This window comes from Paroedura picta, chromosome 1 (assembly GCF_049243985.1).
Source record: "Paroedura picta isolate Pp20150507F chromosome 1, Ppicta_v3.0, whole genome shotgun sequence".
In the NCBI taxonomy this organism is placed as follows: Eukaryota; Metazoa; Chordata; class Lepidosauria; order Squamata; family Gekkonidae; genus Paroedura; species Paroedura picta.
The window spans coordinates 118,825,079-118,848,002 of NC_135369.1; the positions used below are offsets into that span (position 1 = coordinate 118,825,079).

Consider the following 22,924-nt stretch of genomic DNA (forward strand, 5'->3'; position numbering starts at 1 on the left):
AAATTGCTGCAGAATGCAGGAAGATGTGAGATGCATACTTTGTTTTAAAAGGATAATATTTTCAACTACAATTTGGGACAGGGAGGTTAGGGGCCCTCTAAGTTCCAATGAGAATAGTTGTCCCTGGCTCCTGGGGAGAGAAAGTGCTCACGGCAGAGATTTACCCATTTTACCCAAAGTCACTCTAATCCACACCTTCATAAAAAGAAAAGCCTGTGCTCTTTAGCCAGTGAGCAGAGCCAGCAATTTCAGTCAACGGGGCTTCTCCTGAACAAGTATGTCTAAGACTGCAGTCTAAAATCTTTAAGCACTCTCTGGCTTGACAGCCTCTGTGTTAGTTGAGATACATGTCATGGCTAGTGACAACTGGGAGCTGTTCTTGGAGACTCTTGCCTTTTTAGGTTATGAGGGTCTCTGTGTGTTTAGGATAATGTGATTGACGGCTCCACTCTGGCCCCAATTAGCACCCTATAATTTATTAGCTTCTGCTTTCAGATTATGCGTTAACTTCACAAATATTTCAACCACGGAAACAGCAGCTATCGAATGTCTCCTGCCTGATCCAACTCATGGGACCCACAGTTAAATGCAGAGAGCAGATCTGTCAAAGGAGAATAACCATTTGTAACTCTGTGTGACCAGGACTATCAAAGTGCTTTGCTGGTGGAAAAAAAAAAAAAGATCACATTGACATTCAGCTTGGGGAAGGGGTTGCGGGGGGAGAGAGCAGCATTGCAGGGGGGAGGCCGAACCTGTCGACTTGTCTGAAGGAGGCTTGTGTGTTTATCTAACTCCTGCTACTTGCCCAAATGCCACTGCTTCAGTTACACGCAGACAGCAAGTGCAAGGGTGACAGTCTGCTCTAATGCCATTCCTTTGCCCTGACTGCTGAAATGGAAAGCAAACACAAAAAAATATACATCACACATGAGAATACTGTGCAAGGAAGGGACTCCTGCCTGGTCAAACGGAATCAGTCGTTGCAAAGGGACCCAGTTCTGTGGGAGCTTGGTACCCTTGTTGGCAGAACAGGGGGTCAGTAATGAAGGATTTGCCTGTGCATATTACAGGGGACACATGTACAGGTTGCATGGATGTGCTCACATCAGTCTGTACAAAGGAGCCAGTGTGTGTTCCTTTTACAAATGAAACCATCAGGGATCAGTACCTTGAGCAGCATGGAGTCTCAGTTAGACATTCGACTATACATGTGTGAATGTAACATGAGAATTCCTGCATGCCTGTATAAAGGAAAGACAAGTGTACTTGTGAACTTAGCTCCTGCTGCTTCCAATTCAGTGGATTGTGATTTAAATAGTTCATTGAAATGACAGGAGGTGTTTGGTCTGTAGTGGCTACATTACTCAGTGGTGAACACATTTTCTCAGGAGGAATTGATGCTTAGTAGATTCCTATGTGGAAACTCTTGGAGGTCTTGGATGCAGCAGACATGATAACTGCAAATGGTGTGTGTAGCATCCCCACAGCTCATGGGCTGATTCTCTGCTAGCTGAAAACACCCACAACATTACAGTTCCCTTCTCCTTCTGTGCATGGACCAAACTTGAAATCTGGACTGCTCAACATAACCACCAAGGCAAATGCAGCCCAAGAAAATCTTGATAAGGATAGAACAGATTGTCATCATGTGCAGCATGATGAACTATGAATCCGGGAGCCCCTGTTCACAGGATCTCAGCCATGACTAGGCTGGTCTCTCTCAAGCTTCATCCCTCCCAACATATTGCTGACAATCCTACCTTGTAGAACCTTGTAGAATCATTGTGAAGATTAGAAGATGATGTATGTGAAGGACTTTGAACATCTGACATTACCTTCTAAAGGGCAATGATGATGATGAAGCTCCTATTTCTCCTGCCTGCTGGGGGACTAACTAGCCTCAGTGGGTGACACGTTTTGATGGCCTGCTTAAGATAGGGGTTTTTGGCTCAGTAGTAGAGCATTGGCTTGGCATGCAAATGGCCTCAGGTTCAATCCCCAATACCCCAAGTCAAAAAGACCAGGTGGTAGGTCATGTGAAAGACTTCTGTCTGAAACCCCGGAGAGCTGCTGCTGGTCTGAGAACACGATACCAGCTTTGATGGACCGATTCAGTATAAGGCAGTGTATGCTTTTAAACACTTGCTTGAACTTATCATACGTCCAAGTAAGAGGGAGAGCAAGAGAGTCAGCCCAGCTTGTGCTGACCTAAGAAGATCAGGATGATAAAGTTCCTCAGGGGGTTAAAAGCAATCAGCATCATCCTCCAGCAGAAACTCAGATGAAACATGCTCCCCCCCCCAAGAATCAAGCCCCCCCTAGGCCTCTATGCCAAGTCTACAAGAAACATTTGCTACTCTAACAGCAGGGGGCCCCTTATGCAAACTGAAATTGTCCCCAGCGATATTTTTCCAGCCGCATCTGTGCTGAGGAGGGTTTCTTGGGAAGCAGCCTCTTGTTAAAATTCCACCTCCAAAAATAAAGCAGAGGCTAGTGGTTGCTTCTGCGTCTGAAATGGAGATTGCCTTGAGCCTGTGAGCTGCTCCAAATTATTTCCACAAGAGATAACTTTTTATCTCTGGTGCATCAAATGGAGCGTGCTGACCAGAGAAGTTGGTGGGTATTTTCCGAGAAAAGAATCTTTGGTTTGGTATTTGCTGGTCTAACACATTGGCTGTGATCAGGAAGTCTGTGAATCAAATCTCTGTTTTGCTACCATGTCACTTAGCTGAAGTAATGAGTAATTTTTAATGCCTATGGTAATTTTTCAAACTTAGTTGTGCCATATACAACTGGTCTCTTTTATAGGGGTATTTTAGAAATAACAGCAATAAAATATGCCAAGTGCTTTGAACACTTAAAGAACAATAGATAAATGCTGTTATTTATGTGGTCATCACTGAATCGAATGTTTGGGAAACTTTTCTCAAACTTTTCTGTTGTGTGGTGGTCAGTATGTCAGAATAGCATCTGGGAAACCCATATTAAAATCCCCACTCTGCCATGGAAGCTTGCTGGGTATCTTTGAGCCAATCACTCTCTTTCAACCTTGCAGGGTGATTGTTGTCAGGATAAAATGAAGTGGGGGAGAACAATGAAAGCTACTTGGGGAAGAAAAGTGGGTCATGAATATTTAAAAATTATATTTTACCAACCACTGAGAAACATGGTGACTTTTATTTTTCTGCCTCTTCTACTTAGCATGGGCTGCCAAATTTCTTTCCAGCTATGCTCCATGGTACTCTTACAATGCATTTTCAGTCTAAACTGCCACCCGTTCTAATGACTCCAAACACGACATGTATCCCACATAGGAGATGCAAAGCATGCACAAAGTATGCCAGCTGCAGATTGCTCTTTGTTTCACAGCAAGAGAGACAGGGGCACAATTGATATATGCGATAGTCTACATCTGGTTGGCACACTTTCCTCTACTCTGAAGTACTATTCATACAAGAAATGTGTAACATTTAAAGTGATCCCTAGATGACACTTAACTAAGGAGGAGATTCTTCTGACACTTATCTAGTTAAAATAATTATCCCATGTATCACTGCCTATAATTGCAAAGATCTAAATGACCATTCTCCCTAGGTAAGCTGAATCTCCTGGCAATTCTCCACTAGCTGCTTGAAACATTAGTAACCAGCAGGCCTCCCTTGATTCTGATAGGATCTCTTCCAGTTCGCATAAATCCAGCCATAAATCTAGGAGAGGAAAAGCTAATGATAAGATCCAAATTTCAGTGGCCTCAGGGAAAACGGCTATTGACTGACAGTTTCATAGCACCTCCTGTATTCCTGGCAGTGTGCTTGTTCTAATGAGAAACCACAGTACAGAGTTGTCATTTGCTGGAGCAGCTGCAGTATTTACAACTCAGTGAGAAAGCACCAAAGTACATGCACTCCTTTGCCAAAGAAGACAGACACTCTGTGTGTGCGTGCGTGTAGGTCTTGCTACAAGATGCCCATGAGTAGAACTAGAGGTCAGCTCCCACTTCCTGTGGATCATTGCAAGAGCAGAGAGAAGATCTCCTTCTGCACCCTTCTGCTGCAGTCCAGATCATTTTCTACTCCTCTTCTCCCAAGAAACATGGAAGAAGACTAGAAAATATAGCTCCTGTATGGAAGCCCTTCATAGGTAGGATCCACGTATCTGTTGGACTGTCCCGACTCATGTTGCTGTGTGCCAATTACCAACCTTTAGTTGCTACCTTCTGGTTGTTCCTTTGCTTTATTTATTATGTGTATAACCAGTTTGTCTCCCAATTAATGGGTCTTAAAGTGGTTTACATCATTAAAACCAGCTCAAAAACTCATTTTGCAAAAATACAACACCAGCAACAAAAAGAGAACGAGCTGACTATCCCGTTACAACAGACCAACCACCCATGAGCCGCCAAAAGCACATCAGACCAGCTGTGCCTTTCAGAGCTTCTGAAATCTACCTCATATCCTCATAAAGCCTGTTCCACAAAGCAGGAGCAGTCATCAAGAAAGTTGCAGCCTGAGCAGAAATAGTTCTCACTAGCCAGAATGGAAGAATGTCTCAGGCTGCCCACTGGCGCTTACCAGAGCTGTCTGTTCCGGTAGTGGCTCTCAGCTAGCAAAACTGACTGCCTTGGATTGGGGCACCACCCTTAGAAATTTAGAGAAGATGCTGTTAGGCCCTATTAGTTACTCAAGTTTCTAATGGGATTTGTGCTTCAGGCATGTTTTTTGAGGGAGCGGCTATACGTAGAGCTTTATTGTGTTTTATATGGTTCATATTTGAGCTGCCTTCAGACACAAGGCAAGGGTTGGTGGAGGAGTGTTTTAATAAATACCAGGAAAGGAGCTCAGCTTCTTTACCTGCCCTGTAGGAGAAGACAGGATAGGCAGAAGAAAGCAGGTGGCAAAGAGCAGATAAGACCTTGTATGCTGACTGTGTATTATTTGTAAGCCCTACCCATATGTGGAGAACATGGACAACAGCAGACATGTTAACAAAGGCATCCTACGCAGAGCTACACCCTTCAAAATTAATTGACTTCAATGGACTTTGAAAGGTGTAACTCAGTTTAGGATTGCAATGGTGCCTGCTGCAATCCAGTTTACCATATATCTTTTGTGGGCTTCTATTATGCTGGTCATTTTTGGCTCACTCCAGCAAAATTCAAAACATATTTTGTTTTCAGCATGCTTGTAACAGCCCTGAAGAATGTTTCAACATGGGGACATTCTTGATCAGTCAAAAGTTACTTTCAGTTCATATTTCAGGGTTTTTCTTTTGTGCCTAAGAAATCTATGCCCTCTCAGGCTTTAGCTTCTCACAAAAACCATGCTATCGGAGGGTGCAAGGAGACTTCTTTAATGTAGGTTTCCTACAAAGAAATTCCCCCCCTTAAATAAAGGGGGTACACTCAACAGACACCCAACCCCTTGACCAATGATGTCAGAAAGAAAGCAACATAAATACATATAGAGAGTGCTCAAATGAAACGAGATTCTGTGTCTACTTAATGACTTTCCTCCCTGTTTTCTCCTCATGTAGGTTCTTTTCTTTTTCTTTTGGAAGGGTCTCTTTTTCATCATAAAACATCCCTTGTATAAAAACCTTATATATATATTTATATATACTTATATATATGTACACATATGTACGCATTATTATCAAATAATACAATTGTTGTGCCAAATTCTGAGAAGTGCCTCCTTGGACGTCAAGTTTCTGGAGTCTGAACAGTTGTCTCTAGAACAGCTGCATGTGTGCAGGCCCAGAGGCAGGTGGCCCATGCCAGTCGCTTGCCACTCATCACTGTGGCCTGAAAGAGCGTTCCTTTTTTGTTATTATTGTCATAAATGCCTAACGTGCTTCAGAGTTTAGAATTCTTCCTTTTGTTTCTACAGTGTAAAGGACAAAAATATAATTCCTAGTATGTGCATATCTTCCCATGCTGCTTTCAAGACATAGTTTTTGATTTTAAAAAAGTTGATAAAAAAGAAAAGTTCACACTGTCACAAACACTTTCTGTTTCCTGAAGTCAGCAATTTGACATCTGCCACAGTTTCACGACTCCTTCAAGTGTCTCGACCACCATTCTGGATGTGCAGCCAGCCGTGGTGCCTGGTGTTTCACAGTGAAGAGAATAGGGAGGCTGTCATACTCCTCACTGCTCCCCCCCAGTCAGGCTCTGTTGCTGAAACGCCAAGTTGAAGCAGCTTTTTGGCCCCCATGGCCTTTCCCATGTTCTTGTCCTTGAAATGTGACATGAGATGCTGAACGATGCAGGGGTGGGAAGGCAGGAGCTTTAGAATCAGCTGCTCAGCTCAGAAGGGATCCACCACAGAAGGAATAACGGCGAGCTGTAAACCAAGATCAGAAGCTGTTACAAACCCACTTGATTTCAGCTCTGTCAGCAGTCTTACTTAGGCAGAGATCTGACTAGAGGGTAAGAGGAGATGGAAAGGCAGGTCTAAAACCAATAGAGATCCTTGCTTTTATCCTGAGGCTGCAAACCTGAGAACGGAGAGAAAAATGGAAATAACACAAAAGAGAAAGGGAGGGAGGGAATAAGGGCAGGAAAAGATGAGCATTACCGCCATTTTCTTTCTAGCGCATGTAGCCTTTCTAAACCATAGAAAATGGTGGGTTCTGGTTGAGGAGGAGGGATGTGAAAAGAAAAGCCAAGTCCAAACTGATAAGAGCCTGAGTGAACAGAGGGTGCAAGATGAAGCTGCAGCTCAGAACACTGTCTGCTTTCTCAGATTTTGTTTAACAAACTATGCTCAACTGCCTATCATGTCTTCAAACAAATTAATTTAAAAATGCCAGAGCTCCGATCTGCATCAAAACCAAGTATCAAAACATGGTTGCCCTGGCAAGCCCTACAAAAATTAAGCTCTCCTTACTCCACAGATTTATTGTGAGGGTAAATACAACCTTCAACAATGTTATTCAGGATGGTTTAGGGCAAGGGTAGTCAACCTGTGGTCCTCCAGATGGCCATGGACTACAATTCCCATGAGCCCCTGCCAGCAAATGCAGGGGAATTGTAGTCCATGGACATCTGGAGGACCACAGGTTGACTACCCCTGGTTTAGGGAATAAAAAGAAGTAGAATAAAATTGATCTACAACAGATGTGCTCACTTTAAAACTAGGCCTCTGGTGGATCCCTGGTTGCAGCCACAATCATTATAATTGTAGGACCCCAAACTCATGCCTTGGGCACAGGAGTTCCCTAGTCTCACTGACCCACGAAACTAGAAGCCACTCACTGTCTTGTTCCGCTGGTAAAACAACTTGTAAGCAGAGATCTCAGCAGACAACAAAGAGATTTGCTTAGATAAAGAGAGGAGCCGTTACAGTAGAAAAAAGAAAGTACGTGTCCATCAGAGATTGCAAGAAACATAGTAATGAACCAGCAACATCTCAGTGCTTTCTTTATCATGTAATTCTATCCTCTATGGTAGTGGTCCCCAACCCCCGGTCCGGGGACCGGTACCAATCCGTTGATCAGTCAGTACCGGGCCATGGCTCCTCCTTATTCTCCTCCCCGGCTGCTGCCTCGGGGGCTGCCCTGCCACACTGCCGCCGGCTCACCTTTGGTGCTCTCTGGTGGCCGACTTGGCTGGGGCTCCCCCTCGGTGTGGCACTGTGCAACTGCTGTGCCCCCCAACGGGCAGTGGAAAGTGAGGGGCGCCGTCGGGAAAGCAAGTGGAGCAGGGGTTCAGGCGGCGGTGGCAATGACCCTCGGCAAAAGACTAACCCCCCTAGGCCTCAGTAAAATTGTCAAGCGTTGACCCACCCCCAGTGATAAAAAGGTTGGGGACCACTGCTCTATGGCATGGGAAATGCATTCTATTCATGCTGAGCTTTCCTTGCTTTGAAGCAGAGCAAAAGGACTTTATTGCTGATACCCTCCTACTCCCTTTCCTATCATCATCATCATCATGTCCGTGTTTCAAGCAGCAAGAGAGGGAGAGCCAGAAGTGGAAAGCTCCGTCTGGCAGGCCTTACCTGCGTCCACGTTGAGGCCTAGGCTCTGTGCCATCTCCCCTGCTGGGCTGGGAAAAGGTGCTGGTGTTGTCCATGCTGAAGTGGCAGGCTCGCTCTTGCCTAGCTCACACTGGGGGCTGACAGATGTGGGCACAGAAGCCGGCGTGAGGCGATGAGGGCGCACAGAAGCCGCAGGCACCAGCAGTGAGCCGTAACGAGGGTCGAAGTGCGGACTGTAGACCTCGTGCACAGTGGTGGGGCGGGGATAGGAGGAGGTCTGTGAGCCGATGTAAGGGTGATGGTGGTGGTGATGGTGGTGGTGGTGGGCAGGGTGCCAGGGCTCTGGGCCACCCTGGTGGAGATGGCTGTGCAATGAGCCTGGTGAATAAGGGTCCGCTGTGGCAAAGGGCAGTTCAGTGTGGCCAGTCGCTGCCAGGGGGCTTCCCAGGGATGCAGGCACCGAAGAAGGCTGGTAGGTACTGTTCCAGAAGGAGGGTGGGAAACTACGTTGACTCATGGGGAATGATCCATCTGAACAAAGGAAGATGGAGAAGAAAACATCAACGGTAGCAGAGGGGGAGAGGTCCTCTTCATGCATTACTTCTGCTCATTGTCACTTCTACTGCCCCCCATGATGTTATGTGTCAGGCCCAGCAGGGCTTCTGGTTGGCCACTAGAGATCTGATGGGCTGTCCAGGTTTTTTAAAACATTGCATTGGCACAAGGACCATCATGGTGTGACTGAAGGTAAGCTGCAGCAGCCGTTTTGTGGCTGTGCCCACCATGATGTGTCAGATTTATAAAAGTGCCAGCAGGGAGTCCTGCCTTAGGAAAAGCCAAGCCATTTGTACAAATGACAAATCTTTGATTATATTTCTATGATCTTCTCTGTAGCTGCAAATGTAGACCATTTTCATACACAAAACATTTAACCGAGAAAGGCTGGGAGATGCTTTGCCTGTGTCTGCACTGGATTATTAACTACAGGTGGGAAATTCCAGGCCATGTAGGAGCTGGAGTCTTGGGGAGGGTGGGATTTGGGGAGGAAAGGGACCTTGGTGGAGTACACTGCCATACAGCCCGTCCCACAAAGCAACCCTCTTCCCTATAGGACCGTATTTCTATTTGACAATTTGTTGTAATTCTGGAAGATCTCCAGGCTCCACCTGGAGGTTGGCAAACATGTATACATGCTTGGAATGTATACATTAAGGCTAATGTTGGCTTAAATGCACATGCAATTAAAAAAAATCTTCCCTTTGATTTCTATCCCAATGTATCAGCAGAGAGGCTTACAAGTTCTTTTAGTAGCATTGGTTAGAATATTCATTTGAGTGGTTAAATCCTGTTTTCTAACAATATTCACATCCAAGGACATCTCCCTGCCATGCAGCTGAACTACACAAAGAGCCTGTGGAACCATTATTTTCAGAACTTTCTCTACAATGGAAAAATGTTTGTTTGGAGAACAATCCCACCATTCTTAATATCCCATGTGTGAAACCTAGACCAGCTTATTAAACAAACCTTAAATAAATTTTTTGATTTCACATTTATACCCTGTCCCATAATGACATTTTGATTTGCCACAAATGGGACAAATAAATTGCATGTGAAATATCTGGCATCTTCTCAGATTTACCACCATTTTGGGAGAAAAGGGTTATTCTAATGTATGAGAATATCAATACTACAATGAATCTTGAAGCAACAGCAGCATTGACTCTAACCAAGAAAGGGTGAGTCCATCATGGATTCACATTGAAACCAACACAAGCACATGATTCCCAGGGAACAGTCCAATGTTATTAGCACCGACAGAGTGGCCAGCAGGCCTTGAAGGAGATAAGGGAGTCCTGTAGAAAACAAAAATCTGCTCCCCAGAGATCTGGCTACAGAGCCACCTAAAATCATCTCAGGGATTCATCATAACTTTCAAAATAAAATCTTCCTAGATGTACTTTGTGCACATGGGTGCCGTTTTATTCATCCTCATAAGAACCTGTCTGGTAGTTTAGGATGGGAGATTACCTTTTGCCCAAGTCACTTCATGGCTGCCTGGGAATCAGATGTCTTACAACCTAAATCAAACATGAAATCCTCAAGACATCTGCATACACAGCAGAGGCAGAGCACATCCCCCAGATTTCTCTCAAATAACAAGAATCCATTGCCAAATCAATTTTGTCCAAGTTTCCTCACAAATTATGAGTGCAACAGTGATTTCTCAAACATAAGTAACTTGAAATTCCAAGAAGCCACATTGGTCCAAAGAAAAAAACAAAATCCATGCAATACCTTGTACAGAAACTAACCAAAATTCAATGATATTTATTTATATATCACCTTTCTGTTCAAAAGGAAAGCCCAAGGTGGCTAATTAATACAAAACATCCCAAGAGGGAATGCAAACAGTCAGTCAGCTATCAACACAGCCACAGGCTGCAGCTCTTGCTCTAGTCTAAACAGCTGGGGAGGGGAGGCTGAGCCAGTGGCAAAGCTCAGCCCCTTGTTGGAAAGTCATCCTCAGGTGAAAGGCAGCACACAAAACAGCCTGAAAGCTTTCAAGTTCTCCAGAATTCTTTATCCAATGGGTAAGGGGCACCCAAACTCCAAAATGCACCCCACTGTGATAGGGTCAGACTAACCGCCTCAAGATCTGTAACCTGAAGCAACTGTTTCACCCTCCCCAGCTCCTTTTAACATCCAGTCTGATGAAGAATTCTGGAAATCCCAATGCTTACACATTGTTTTCTGACATTTTGGTTTGGTTTCCTAAAGAGTATTACTTTCTGATAGTTCCAATTTTCTCTAACAGTTCCAAAACAAAAAACTCAACTAAGTTGTATCTGCTTATGGCAGATATGAATGTGCAGGTATAAGAGAGTCCTCCCTCCCCATCAAATACAAGACCAGGCAGCAGACTTTACGCAGGTTTGAATCCATATGGCAAGAAAGACTGCCAAAGCCTGTACTTGCACGAGCTCCTAGTAAGGAATTAATTTAGGGAGAGTCAAACCTGATAAAAGGCTGTGGCTCGGCTTTAGAAAGCACACTTTGCATGCAGAAGGGCTCAGGTGCAATCCTTGGCACTGCCAGTTAAAAGGGATTCTCGGGCACTTTATGGTGGGAAGAAGTGTTGTCTGTGGGAGGGTGGACAGTCCCGAGTTGGACATCCCAATGCTCTGATGGGCCTAGGGAGAAGGGGATGACTGGAAGCCACACGTCCCCGTCTTCCTAAGCCACAAACAGTGATGATTCAGCTGAGTGGAAAGTGTGCATAGAAACAATTTTGTCTTGGCCCTTTATTTTTCCAGGATGAGATTTGGGTTAAAACAAAAAAATGGATTGGAGCACTAAGTCTTACTAGATGAGTCTGTCCTAAAGTAGGAATAAAAGACTTACAGATCCTAAGACTTCTATAAACCCAGAACTTCTAACTGCTTATTCCTGGAAGGCCCTCAGCTGAAGCCTTTATACAGCTTGAGCTGGAAATAAAAGCTGAGTCCAAACAAACTAAAATTATGGGACTGGGGTGTTGTGTTGAAGGGCAGGGAAGTCCAAGCCGCCTAAGGGTACAGCAGGGCTGGCTGTGCAATGCCTGGGATTGCAGGGGATTCCATGATCGCTGTGGGGCATTGCTGCTTGGAGGGCCAGAGGCAACTTGGAGTTGGAAAACTGCCTTTGTCTCCATTTGTAGCCACCTGGGCCTGTTTCTTGTTTTTAAGACTGTGTGGAAAGTCCCAAGCCCCGTTCCCCTGGCCCTTGCAGACTTGAATGCCGAGGAGGCTTGTTTCATGCAAGGAAAGGAACGCTCACCACTGTCAGCAGCAAGCAGTGGATGTGAAGGTGTTTGGGGGGTGGGACAATTTGGCCTTCAAGAACCACTCTCAGGGTTACAACCGCATGGAATTTGAAGCAAGTCTACATGAGAGATTCACCCATTAATAGATTCAAACGGGTAGCTGTGTTGGTCTGAAGTAGCACAATAAAATCAGAGTCCAGTGGCACCTTTAAGACCAACAAAGATTTATTCAGAGCGTGAGCTTTCGAGTGCAAGCACTCTTCCTCAAACTATGAACTACCATCATATTCCCACTGTCATGATGGTAGTTCATAGTCTGAGGAAGAGTGCTTGCACTCAAAAGCTCACGCCTTGGATGAATCTTTGTTGGTCTTAAACGTGCCACTGGACTCTGATTTTTTCAGTGTTTAATAAAACACGATGTCTTCTCAGCCGATCTGAATCTCGAGGGTTTCTATCCTCGTCTATGATGTCCTTCTCAAACAATTCGCTCCTACCCACCCCACCCCCTTCCACAGCCCGTGGTGCTCTGCTTTTGGAACATGAACATCAGCAAGGGCAGAGGAGTGGGTTTTTTGCTTTTTTTAAAATGGTTAATATTGGCAAGCTTTCCCCACTCCTAAATCTGGGGGTGAAATCTGAATACTTGGAGTAGGGTGTTTTTAAAGCTAAAGGTTTCAAGTTTCCAATCAACAAAAATAATGAAAACTACTTTTGAAACTGGACCTCACTTTGGACAAGTCCTATCCATAAGTAATTTTGTCTACACAGTATTTGAAGTTAAATCTATTTAATTGTGCAGTTACTATCCAGTAACAAATCCAGCAGAACTCCAAAGGACCTGACTCTAGGTAAGCCGAAGAAAAACTGCAGCTAAGTCTCACCTCACTTTAGCCAGATGGTCCAGTCAGCCCAAAGTAATGGTGGGTGGTATCCAGTACTGCAACAGAACCCCCTGGGGCTGCAGCCCTGCACACAGCGTTCACCTTAATTCAGAATAAGCCTGCATAGGATCGAGCTTCAACTGTCCTCAAAACGATCAGTGATTTTCTTCACGATCGCTTATTGTCGTGGACTTCCATGACAAAATTTAGAAGTGAAAGCAATCCGCTTGTATTTTTTAGTGCATTTATTTTGCGAAAATTGCAGGTAATATCCTCCCCTCCCCCCCCCTTAAAAAAAAAAGCCCTCCCAGCATCAAGGTCTCCCGGAGACGCCCTTCAAAGAATGGCGATTTCCCTCTCGGTTAATCAGCCGCTGCTCTTTGCCCGGCCGGTTCAGCAGTTGCTCCTCCGGCTCAAGGCGGCCCACCTCAAAAGAACAGAGATGCGGGTGGGCCTGCCGGAACAGAACACGGTGCGAGTCCTGCGGCAACCCCTTTGAGGCCAACCCCGTTTTTAGTCAGGGGTGTGCAGGCGCGCTTCCTCAGATCCACTGAAAAAGCACCCGGGAGCTCGTCCCTGGAATGAAACGTGGCTGGTCTTAAAGGTGCCGCGGGACCTTTCCAATTTCGAAGGACGTGGGCGCGGGATCGCGGGATCTGGCTGGCTGGCAAGGAAGAACCTGCTGGCGCTCTGGACACTTCGCACGGCTGACAGTGAAACGTGGGCGTCAGCTGATGAAGCCGAGGCCAAAAGTTGCCACAGCCCCCTGTTTCTCGGATCGCTAGATTGGTTCCCGTTCATTCCCACCCGCGTAGATTGGCACCCGCGTAGAAAGCAAGCCTCCGCCATCTCCTCCTCCCGCGCAGAGAGGAGCCAACCCCTTGGGAAAGGGGTTGTCTTGCGAAAGGAAGGGCAGAGCTTTCAAAGGAGAAAGGAAAAAAAGACACCGCTCTCGAGAAACCTCCCCGAAATCATTGATCACGATTTCTTGCCTTCTTCGCTCAGAAAATGAGCCCCGTAAAAGAGCGCCTGTTTTACAAAAAAATTAAATAAAAATTAAAACCCCAGGGTTTTTATGGGATCATTTTCTTGGGGGTGAAGAGGTAGATTTCAGGCTAACTTTTCAAGAGAGTTCTGTGGAGCTGGCCCAATACAAAGGATCGCTTTGCCCCCTCCCTGAACAGTTCCTTCCCCTTCTGGACAAACACTGAGAGGAGACCGTGCCACCCATCTCGAGCCCATGGGGGGGGGGCAATCCAGCCCGAGCGCAGCGCCTTCCCTCTCACCGGTCTCAGCGGGAGGGATTCTGCTCCAGACTCCTTGCCTCAACGACTATTTGGAGTGCCACATTTTATTATTAATTTATTATTCAGTGTCTCCATTAGGCATAGGCCCGCCTTCCTTCCATTCGTGGGACTTCCCATGTCATGTACGTTTTCTTGCCTCACTGCCTTCCTCCCTGCAATTTTTGGATCAAAGGCACGTTCCCCTCACTCCCTTGCCTCTGGGTTCTCTTGCCGCAGTCCCCGAGGCAGGCTGCGATGACCTTCCCGCATAAACAGGGGGGCGGGGGGCGGACGACTCCGCTACCTTTCCCCTTTTATCTTGTACTTTCTCCTGGGACTTGTTGTTGGAAAACAGCTCTCTGTGCGATGTCTCCTGATTTGTGGGGTGTAAACAGGGCTCTCTTGCCACAGAGTGAGTGAGATAGACAGGACACTGACCACTTTGATCTCACGGACCTGTCCCTAGAGGGTAATTTTGCACAGTCCCCACCCTCTTTCTCCTCCATCTCTCCATGAAGCAACGTGATGGCAGGGAGATGCCTCAAGCACTCTGCTAACTTTACGGATATTAAGACTTTACCAATCCTTAATATCTAACACTTCTTGGACATCCCAACTGCCATCCCTTCGGCGACCCTTGATTTTCGTCCCCTCGAAAGGATGGTTACCCCGACATTTCACAGGAAGTGCGTTCTCAGCACTCGTTTAAGGGCATGTCTCAAGTCCCATACATCCCTCCGCCATCCCAAATAAGGGGCATTTTCCCTGGTAAAATCTGATGGCTTTAAGTTTAATTGCCCGCCCCCCCGGGATTTTCTCTCTCGCCCTTTTCCTTCTCCGGCGGCGACCACAGGAGAAGCCATGCCTGGGCCGGATGCTGCCGTGTTAGGCACGCACTTGGTGGGGCACTTCTGTTCACAAGTGACACGTGAAAACTTTCCCAACAAACCTCTCTTCTTACAAAGAACTGCAGGAGCAGTGATCCCCAAGCATTTCCCGTTAGGACATTTGCTCCAAGGAGCTTTCAGTGGGGTTAGAACCAAGGAACTATATTCCCAGAAGCTTCTGCTCTGCTGGCTGTTTCTTCCCTGCGCCACCCCGCCTTACCAATACGTGACAGCCTAATGCTATTTTTTTTGGAGGGGGGTGGAGGAGTTGTTTCTGCGTATTATTGTCTGCTTCCACATGGCAGGGATTTTCAGTTTTGCATTCATCGCGGCTGCAACTGCGAAGGCACGCCTTGGCAACGAAGCATCCGGCCAGGGATGTTCGGCATGCTTTCCGCTGTCCGCAGCCGTTTCCCACCAAGCCGCTACCCGAGTGCTTCGGGAAGGTTTGATCTCGGCGGGCCGAGAGCCAGACCTTCCCTGAGCCGGCCGCGGGCAATGGCGGTGGGGATGCAAAGGGCTCCGGTGCGGGAGACCTTGGAGAAAGGCCACAGGCGCCTGAGGTTGGCCTGGGTCCCCCCCCCCCCCCCGGACGACCGGGCGGGCTCCCCTTAGGTCGGGAAAAGCGCATGCTGAGGACTGGGAAAGGCCCATTGGATCAGCCTGAGGCACCGGCTCCTGTGGATGCTCCCCTTCCCCCCCTCCCCTCCCCTCCCCTCCCCGCTCCAGTTTGGCAGCCAAAGCGGAAGACAAGGTTGCCGCCGGGCCGTGCCGGGCATGCAAGTGTGAAGGCGCGTCTCCGCGGGCGGAGGGCGCGGCCTGTGCGCTCACCCCGCCAAGAGGTGGAGCTCCTGGGCGCCTTGGCGCTGGCGCTGCCGGGCGAGTAGCTGCTGGGCTGGCTGAGGGCCCGGCTGAAGTGCTCGTCCACCACGGCGCTGATGTCCCCTTGGAAGTAGGTGAAGAGGACGCAGCGGGCGCTGATGTACTCGGCCTCGGGGGGGCGCTCCTTCTCCGGGCTGCACTCCTCCTCCTTGATGCTGGCCGGCGCGGCGGGGCTGGCGAACGGGCCGCTCGTGCTGGCGCTGCTGGCGCTCTCGGCCGCCTCCTGCATCTTCGAGTAAAAGGCGAGTTTCTGGCGGGAAAGAGCAAACGCCCGTCACTCCGACGGAGCCCCTGCCGCCGCCGCCTGCCCGCAGGCCGAGGGAGACAGGCAGCCCCCCCCCGCCCCCGAGAAGGCCCGGCCGCGCCTCTGCCCTGCCCTGCCCTGCCCTGCCCTGCCCTGCCCTGCCCTGCCCTGCCCTGCCCTGCCCTGCCCTGCCCTGCCCGGGAGAGCCGGCAGCGCTCGAGGCGGGGCACCTCTCGCGGGCTCACTTGGGCGCTAGGCGCAGCGAGCAGCCAGGGCGCGGGAAGGCGCCGCTCGGGCCCAGCTGGCCGCCCCGGGGAAAGCGACGCGCGGTGGGAGAGGCGGAGGCGGGCTCTGCCCCTCGCTGCCTTCGGGGCCCCTGCGTGCCGCCAGACGGGGAGGCCCGAGACTGGTCCGCGACCCTCCTCCCCGCCCCTCCCTCCTGAGCGAGCGACCGAGCCTGCCCCACTCCCATCAGTCCGCCGCCCCCGTGCCCTGCAGGCGGCGCGGCAGTCCAAGGCGAGGCCGGCCTGGCCAGAGGTTGTGCGGGACAGGCCGAGAGGAGCAGCCCTTGGCTTCCTTGGCCAAGGGAGAGTGGGGGAGGCCGGCACAAGGGTCGCTGGCAGGGCCTTTCGGAAGACCTTCCAAAGAAACAGAGCGTGGAAAGAAGGAAGGGAACCTGATTTTTAGACCCCGCCTTTTACTACTCGGAGTCCCCAAGTGACTGACAATCACCTTTGCCTTCCTCAACCCCTGGGAGGCAGGTGGGGCTGAAAGAGTTGTCAAAGAGCTGCTCTGCACAATAGCCCTAAGAGAACTGTGACTAGTCCAAGGTCACCCAGCGGGCTGCTTGTGGAGGAGGAGTGGGGAATCAAAGCCGGTTCTCCAGACTCCAGTCTGCCGTCCTTAACCAGGACACCAAGCTGGCTCATCTGCCCCCACCGGCCTCAAGCCGCTTGCTTTGCCGGAGGGCGAGGGCCTGCAGCTGGCCGCGAGCGGTTTGGCCAACTGCGGCCGGCATCCAAACAAAGGAAACACCGCGCAGCCGGGCTGCCCTCCTTCCCTCGCCAACAGACCCCCGAGACTCCCCGACGGGCTGAAAGGAGGCGCATCTGCAGCGCAGGCCCCTATTCCCGATCGCCCTCGGAACACGCCTGTCCCCCGCGGCTCCTCTTGAGTGGGCCCCCATAGGCCGGGCGTGATGCAGAAGTCCCTTTTGGGGGCCGGCCCTCCAATTCCACTATTACTAATACTACTGCCGCTGCCACTACTACTACTACATCAACATCCTCCTCGTTTAGGAAGGGCAGGGAGGCTCTCCACATGGCGGCCGCCTTGGCTTTATTCAGCTGCTGCGGCTGACCCTGGCTGTTCCTACACGCCGAAGCTTTGGTTGTGGCTGTGGATGCCGGGGAAGACCCTGCCCAGGCCCGCCGGGCCTTGCAGCCGCTCGCAGCTGGGGCTCTAGAGAGGCTTCGAAGGCGCAGCCGGGCAGCAGGAGGTCCCGGAAGCCCCGCTCCCCTTGGCTGTCCCGCCCCGCGCTCTTTGGGCCTCCGGCAGGTCGCCCCTTCGGCCAGACTGGCCTTCCCGGGGGAGTTGCCGTTTCGGCCCCCAGCATCCCGTTTGTTTCATAAAATCAAAGGAGGATGTTTTACCCCCCAGAGATGCGAACGACCACAAACCCCGAACAACTCGATGCTTTTTCATCCTCTGTTCCCGCAGCTCTCACCGAGTCCTCCCCCCTGGGCAGAATTGGGAAGCCCTGAACGAAGTAGACCCCCGAACACGCACACTTTGCCCGCTGAAGTGCCCTGCGGAAAGGGCGTCAGAACTGTGGCCCGGCCCACCGAAATGCGCGCCCTGGGGAGGGCTGAGAAGGGCGCGCCAGTGACCACGACGGCATCACGGACAAGGGGAGAAGATCCACACGCGGGGGGGGGGGGGCTTGGGAAGATCCGGGCCCTATTCCAGGGGGACGCCAGCGCCGGGACAACAGTAGGGCTCTGGCCAGGGCGTGTGTGTGTGTGTGTGTGTGTGTAATCAGCCCTTCGGCTTTTGGGGGAGAACGCGGGAGGCCTCGGAAACATTTCCCCCCGAAGGGTTCTTTCTTACATTTCCTCCTTTGATCCTGAGGCCGCGCCTGGGTGTATGTGAAAGCTCTTTCAGGGGCCTCTTCAGGAGGCTTCCAGGAAAGCGGCACCCGAGCGCCTTTCGCGACCATGGCCGCCACGGGGACTCCGGCTCCGGATATTCTTTCGCCCTTGGAAAGGCAGAAGGAGAAAGGGGGGAAAGGAGGACCCGACCACACCCCCCCCCCCGCCGCCGCCGGCAACCCCTCGAACAGGTGCAGCGCCCTTGTCCAGCGCATTCCTCTGCCGTCTGACACAAGCAAGCACTTTATAAACCGGGGTGAAAAGTTCCTGACCAGGCGGCCTTGATACGGAGCTCAGCCCTTCCGCCCTGGGCCGCCACGTCTTTAAAAGGCGGGTGGTTTTGACAGGGCCATAGCTGACCGAGTCCGACAGTTTCCAGCAATAAAACTAGTTTTTTTTGTTTTATTTTAAAGAGAGCTCGATAACGTCTTAATTCTTTTAAAAAAGAGATTTCTTGCGTATGCTGCCTGGCCAACCGCTATGAGCCCCGAGAGGGCTAAGAATAGATCGTTCAATAACAAATCAATGCGAGCAAACCTCAGGCGGTAGCCCTGTGACTCTGTCCTAGCGGGACAAAATTCAAAACCGCCTTTGATTTGTTTATTCGATTCATATCCCACCCTTCTCCCTCCGAGAGTGTTTGTTTGTGTGTGTGGGGGGGGAGGGGCTCACAACATTTTAAAAGTCATGCCTGTGGAACCAGAAGGCTCGTCATTAAAACAGTTAACATCTTGACATCCTCTTGGCCCCTGGCAATAATCTCAAAAGAAAACATCTGGCAGACCAATAACCACGGAAAAGAAAACGCCTTTAGGAAAGGCCTGAAAGACGAGATCGAGGTCGGTAGCCGGGCTCGCCTGTAGCGGCAGAAAAGAGCCAGAGTCCAGGGCCTAGTCTGCACACAATAGATAATGCACTTTCAATGTGCTTTCCTGGCTGGATTTTCCTGTGCAGAACAGGAAAATCTACTTCTAAAGTGCATTGAAAGTGCATTATCTCATGTGTGCAGACTAGGCCCAGGAGCACCTATAAGGCGAGCACCACTTGTGGCCGGGGAGGAGCTTCAGTGGATCTGCCGAAGTAACTCCCCGACGTGAAGGTGCTGCTGGCAGGACTCCTCTCTTGACCACCGCTCAAGGCCTGAACGGACAACGGAGCGTGGTCCGGGGAACACCTTTCCGGGGTCCATACAGAAGCGTTGGGGTCTGACCAAAGATCTTTGACCAGGGGACATTTTGTTGGCCTTTAAAACATTTCTGGACTCCAGTTTTGTTCTCTTTCAAAACAGAGGCGCCTAACGGAAACCCAGATCCAAAGGCCAAGGCAGCGGCTCCGTGCCCCGCCGCAACGGGAAGGGGCCATTTGCCTGCCGCTGTCCAGTGGACAGCGCCCCTCGGTCCCCCGCCGCCCCGAGAAGTCGCCCACACAGCCCAGCGCCAACTGGGCGCACCGGTCCCTTTTGCACCAGCGCAAGGAAAGCGGCCAGGGACACAGTCCCGTCCCAAGCGCGGGGGGGGGGGGCGGGCAGGGCTGGGGTTTGTTGTCCACCGTTCCAGGGGCTCTCGCCAAGACTCCTGCGGCGTCCCTCAAAGGGGCTTGAAATGAACGGATTCGTTTCTATCCCGGGGCGAGCGACGCGGCAAAGCGCCTCGGGGAGCGGCGCGGGTGGAAAGGCGGCCGGGAAACGTGGGAAACGAGCAAGAGCGGGAGTCGGGTGGCTGGCCGTGCTGCGGACCCCGGGCCCCTCTGGCGCCAGCCGAGCTTCGTTCTGCGCTTACACTTTCGCCGTGACATCGATGTCGTCGGGAGAAGCGCGCTCGGCCCCGAAAGCTGGTCAAACGTCGCGGCTCTTAGACGAGCGCTCCTTTCAGGGGAGTCCATCGACTGACTGCGGGCCGGGCGGGATGCTCAGGGTCGGGGCAGCCGATGGCAGCCGGCGGCCAGCTCAAAGGCGCGACCGCCGCGCCCCGCGAGAGGCGCCCGCAGACCTGCGGCCGAGGGGGGGGGGGGTCGGGGTCGGCGAGGCGTCCGGCGCGCGACAGGCACCTACCTGGTGGTAGGGGCTGTAGGCGGCGGCGAAGTAAGGCTGCGGAGGACCGTAGACTGGGTACATCACATCCAGACAGCTCATGGCGAAGGGCAGCCGGCACGCCCGCCGCCCACCATCAACTCTCCGGCCGCGGGGCGGGCGGCCTCATGGGGGCTTGCAGCGCCGGCGGGCGAGCGGGGGCGCTGGGGCTTCCCCGCCTCCTTCTGCTCCTCCTCCTCCTCCTCTTGCTGCTGCTGCTGCTGCCGGAGGGACGGCGCGGCCGGCGGCACTGGGGTCCCAGGCGAGGCGCTGGGCAGGCAGCGGGGCTGGGGGGCGCCGCCCGGGAGGCATTTAAACGGCGCCCGCGGCGTCAGGGCAAGGCGGGGCCCCTGGCGGCCAATCGGGAGCCGCGCCGGCATCAGGGGGGAGGGGCTCCGGGGAGCCGCCTGGGAATCGGCGTGGCTTCTGGACAGCCGCCTCACGCCGCCTTCCCGCCCAACTCCAGAGTTCCCGAGACCGCGAACGGGAAACATTTAACGCCGCAGACATTAAAGCACCTCGAACATTAAAACATATTTGATTTTTTAAAAAATATTGAAATAATTAAACCAAAAACCTACTCATAGGAAAGCACACGGCGACCCAAGAGAAGCCTTCACCACCTGCCGGTAGAGGGCGCCAGAAGAAGGAAAGGGAGGGAGGGAGTTCCCGAAAGAGGAGTTGCTACCCCTCTAGCCTCAGATTCCTGGACTGGTAGTAGGTTTCTGTGAGAGCCACGCGGGGCTTTAAAGCCCCCTGCCAGCATCCCGAAGCAGAAAGGGAACCACTGTAGGCGGAACAAGACCAGAGTGATCTCGTCCATATGACCCACTTCAGTCAATATTCTCGCCAGAGCATCCTCTTCCAACTTTAGTTTCCAGGCAGTCTTTAAGAGCAGCCCCATGCAGAGTGCACTGCAGTAATTTCAGCTTTAGGTTATCCAGGCATGCATCACAGTGGCAAGATTCGCTCACCTTTCTTCCTGCAGAATAAGTTTCACTTATTGTTTGACTGTTAAAAATTTGAGTCCATTAAATTAAATTAAAAATTTAAGACTATCAAAGATTTATTCAAGGCATGAGCTTTCAAGTGCATGTACTCTTCCTCAGACAACAAAAAGAATCATAAGAGTACAGATAAAAGGGGAAATAAATTAGTAGCAAATTAGTAAACTGTGTCATAACATCCAAATGATGCAGTATGATAACATTCATATTTTCTCTTCATACTTCAAAATATATTTGCTGTGCAATCTTTAGAGTTACAACTAGTAACACCAAAGTCAATTAGAAGGGTGTAACTCTGTTTAGGGTAACAAAGCTATTTGTCTTAAAAATTTAACTAAAATGAAAGCAGATTTCTATGGTAGGATTCCAGTCAAACACCTGAAGCAGTAACTGAAGAAAATTTGGAACTTCTTATTTGCCATTTTTCTCTACCCGAAGGAGTCTCAAAGTGGCTTACAGTCACCTTCCCTTTCCTCCCAACAGACACCCTGTGAGGTGGGTGAGGCTGACAGAGCTCTGATATTACTGCTTAGTCAGAACAGCTTTATCAGTGCTGTGGTGAGCCCAAGGTCACCCAGCTGGCTGCATGGGGAGGAGTGCGGAATCAAACCCGGCTCGCCAGATTAGAAGTCCGCACTCCTAACCACTACACCAAGCTGGCTTGCAGTAAAAAGTGTTGCACATCAAATGCAAAACAAAATCATCCAGGGAAACCTTTTAAATTTGGATGGTGGTGGTGCTAGCAGGAGAAATCCTTGGGGCCAAGAAGGAGATCCTCAGTATCTGTATGATCATTGTCTGAGTAGATTCAACTGAAGCAACATCAAAGCATCTTCTTGTTATGTCTCCTAATAAGACCTAAAATGCTAACAAAAAACCCAACAAATGAACAATAGATACTTTATCAACATAAATTAGCCACTTGGGTTGCTTTGACCTTTTTTGGGGGTGGGGGCTGTAGTGCAAGGCCCATTCTCAGACTCAGTTTCTGATCTGAGTAGCCCCGATCATAGCACTTGCTATTAATGTGCCTTAGATATGTGCACTTTTCAGTGCTAATATTTCAGATGTGTTTTTGAAGGTGGTTTGAGCTCCTTTCTTGCTGCCAGATTGAGAGGTGGTTAGAGGATCTGGGAGACTGATGTTACTGGGTGACCATGGGCCTGTCCTACATTCTCAGCCTAAGCTAATTCACAAGGGGTTTTTGTGAGGGATGCAATGGAGGTGGAGAATGTTGTACTTCCTTTTGGAGAAAACTGAAGGATAAAGAAAGTAAATAAATAAGGGTGTGAAAAATAGAAATGTAATTCTGCTTATACCTAATTTAATGTCACATTTATAAAATAAATGCTAAATAAAAAAAAATGCATGTTGGCTATGTCAGAGGAAATCTGTCCTGCTGAAAGAGAAGACCATGACTCCTGAACTTGCTAGTTAGACGAGATCAGGGGAGCCTCAGAGCTAGAGTACTACAATGTGGGAATATACCTTTGAAGACTGTCTGGACATTTCAGTGATCAGAAGTGTAATGATCCTGAAAGGGGTATATTTAATCCAAAAGCAGAACCTGCATTGTTTTCTTGGCATAGTTCAAGGCTGTTTTGATCTATGAAGGTCTTAAGCAGAAAAAAAGAGCGATCAATAGGAGCCCTTTGGAACTTAGCACAAAACAGAGAAGCCTTATTGGATGACTCAGAGATTGCATTTCTCATAGGCACAGTTTGCCAGAATG

At 50.0% G+C, this 22,924-nt stretch overlaps 1 protein-coding gene across 2 annotated transcripts; it reads right to left on the reverse strand.

Annotated features, from left to right (window-relative positions):
- Positions 1-2,352: 2,352 nt before the first annotated feature.
- Positions 2,353-20,473, reverse strand: VGLL2 (vestigial like family member 2). 2 transcript variants are annotated; one of them, XM_077301178.1, is made up of 4 exons: positions 20,168-20,473; positions 15,673-15,973; positions 8,001-8,510; positions 2,353-6,344 (listed from the first exon to the last, which is right to left on the reverse strand). In XM_077301178.1, exons 1-4 carry the CDS (start codon positions 20,246-20,248, stop codon positions 6,304-6,306), a joined length of 933 nt encoding a protein of 310 aa, XP_077157293.1. In that variant the 5' UTR covers positions 20,249-20,473; the 3' UTR covers positions 2,353-6,303. The 2 variants fall into 2 exon arrangements, with proteins under 2 accessions (XP_077157293.1, XP_077157286.1); XM_077301171.1 differs by lacking the exon at positions 2,353-6,344 and adding an exon at positions 6,352-6,498.
- Between the last annotated feature and the right edge of the window lie 2,451 nt (positions 20,474-22,924).

Excerpts from the sequence above, each read along its gene's own strand:
- VGLL2 (XM_077301171.1), bottom strand. The coding sequence starts at position 20,248 with ATGAGCTGTCTGGATGTGATGTACCCAGTCTACGGTCCTCCGCAGCCT. Across the intron at positions 8,511-15,672 it reads GAGCTCCACCTCTTGGCGGG|ATGGATCATTCCCCATGAGT; the intron begins GTGAGCGCACAG and ends TCCTTTGTTCAG. Across the intron at positions 6,499-8,000 it reads AGGCCTCAACGTGGACGCAG|GTTTGCAGCCTCAGGATAAA; the intron begins GTAAGGCCTGCC and ends CTCCGTTCTCAG.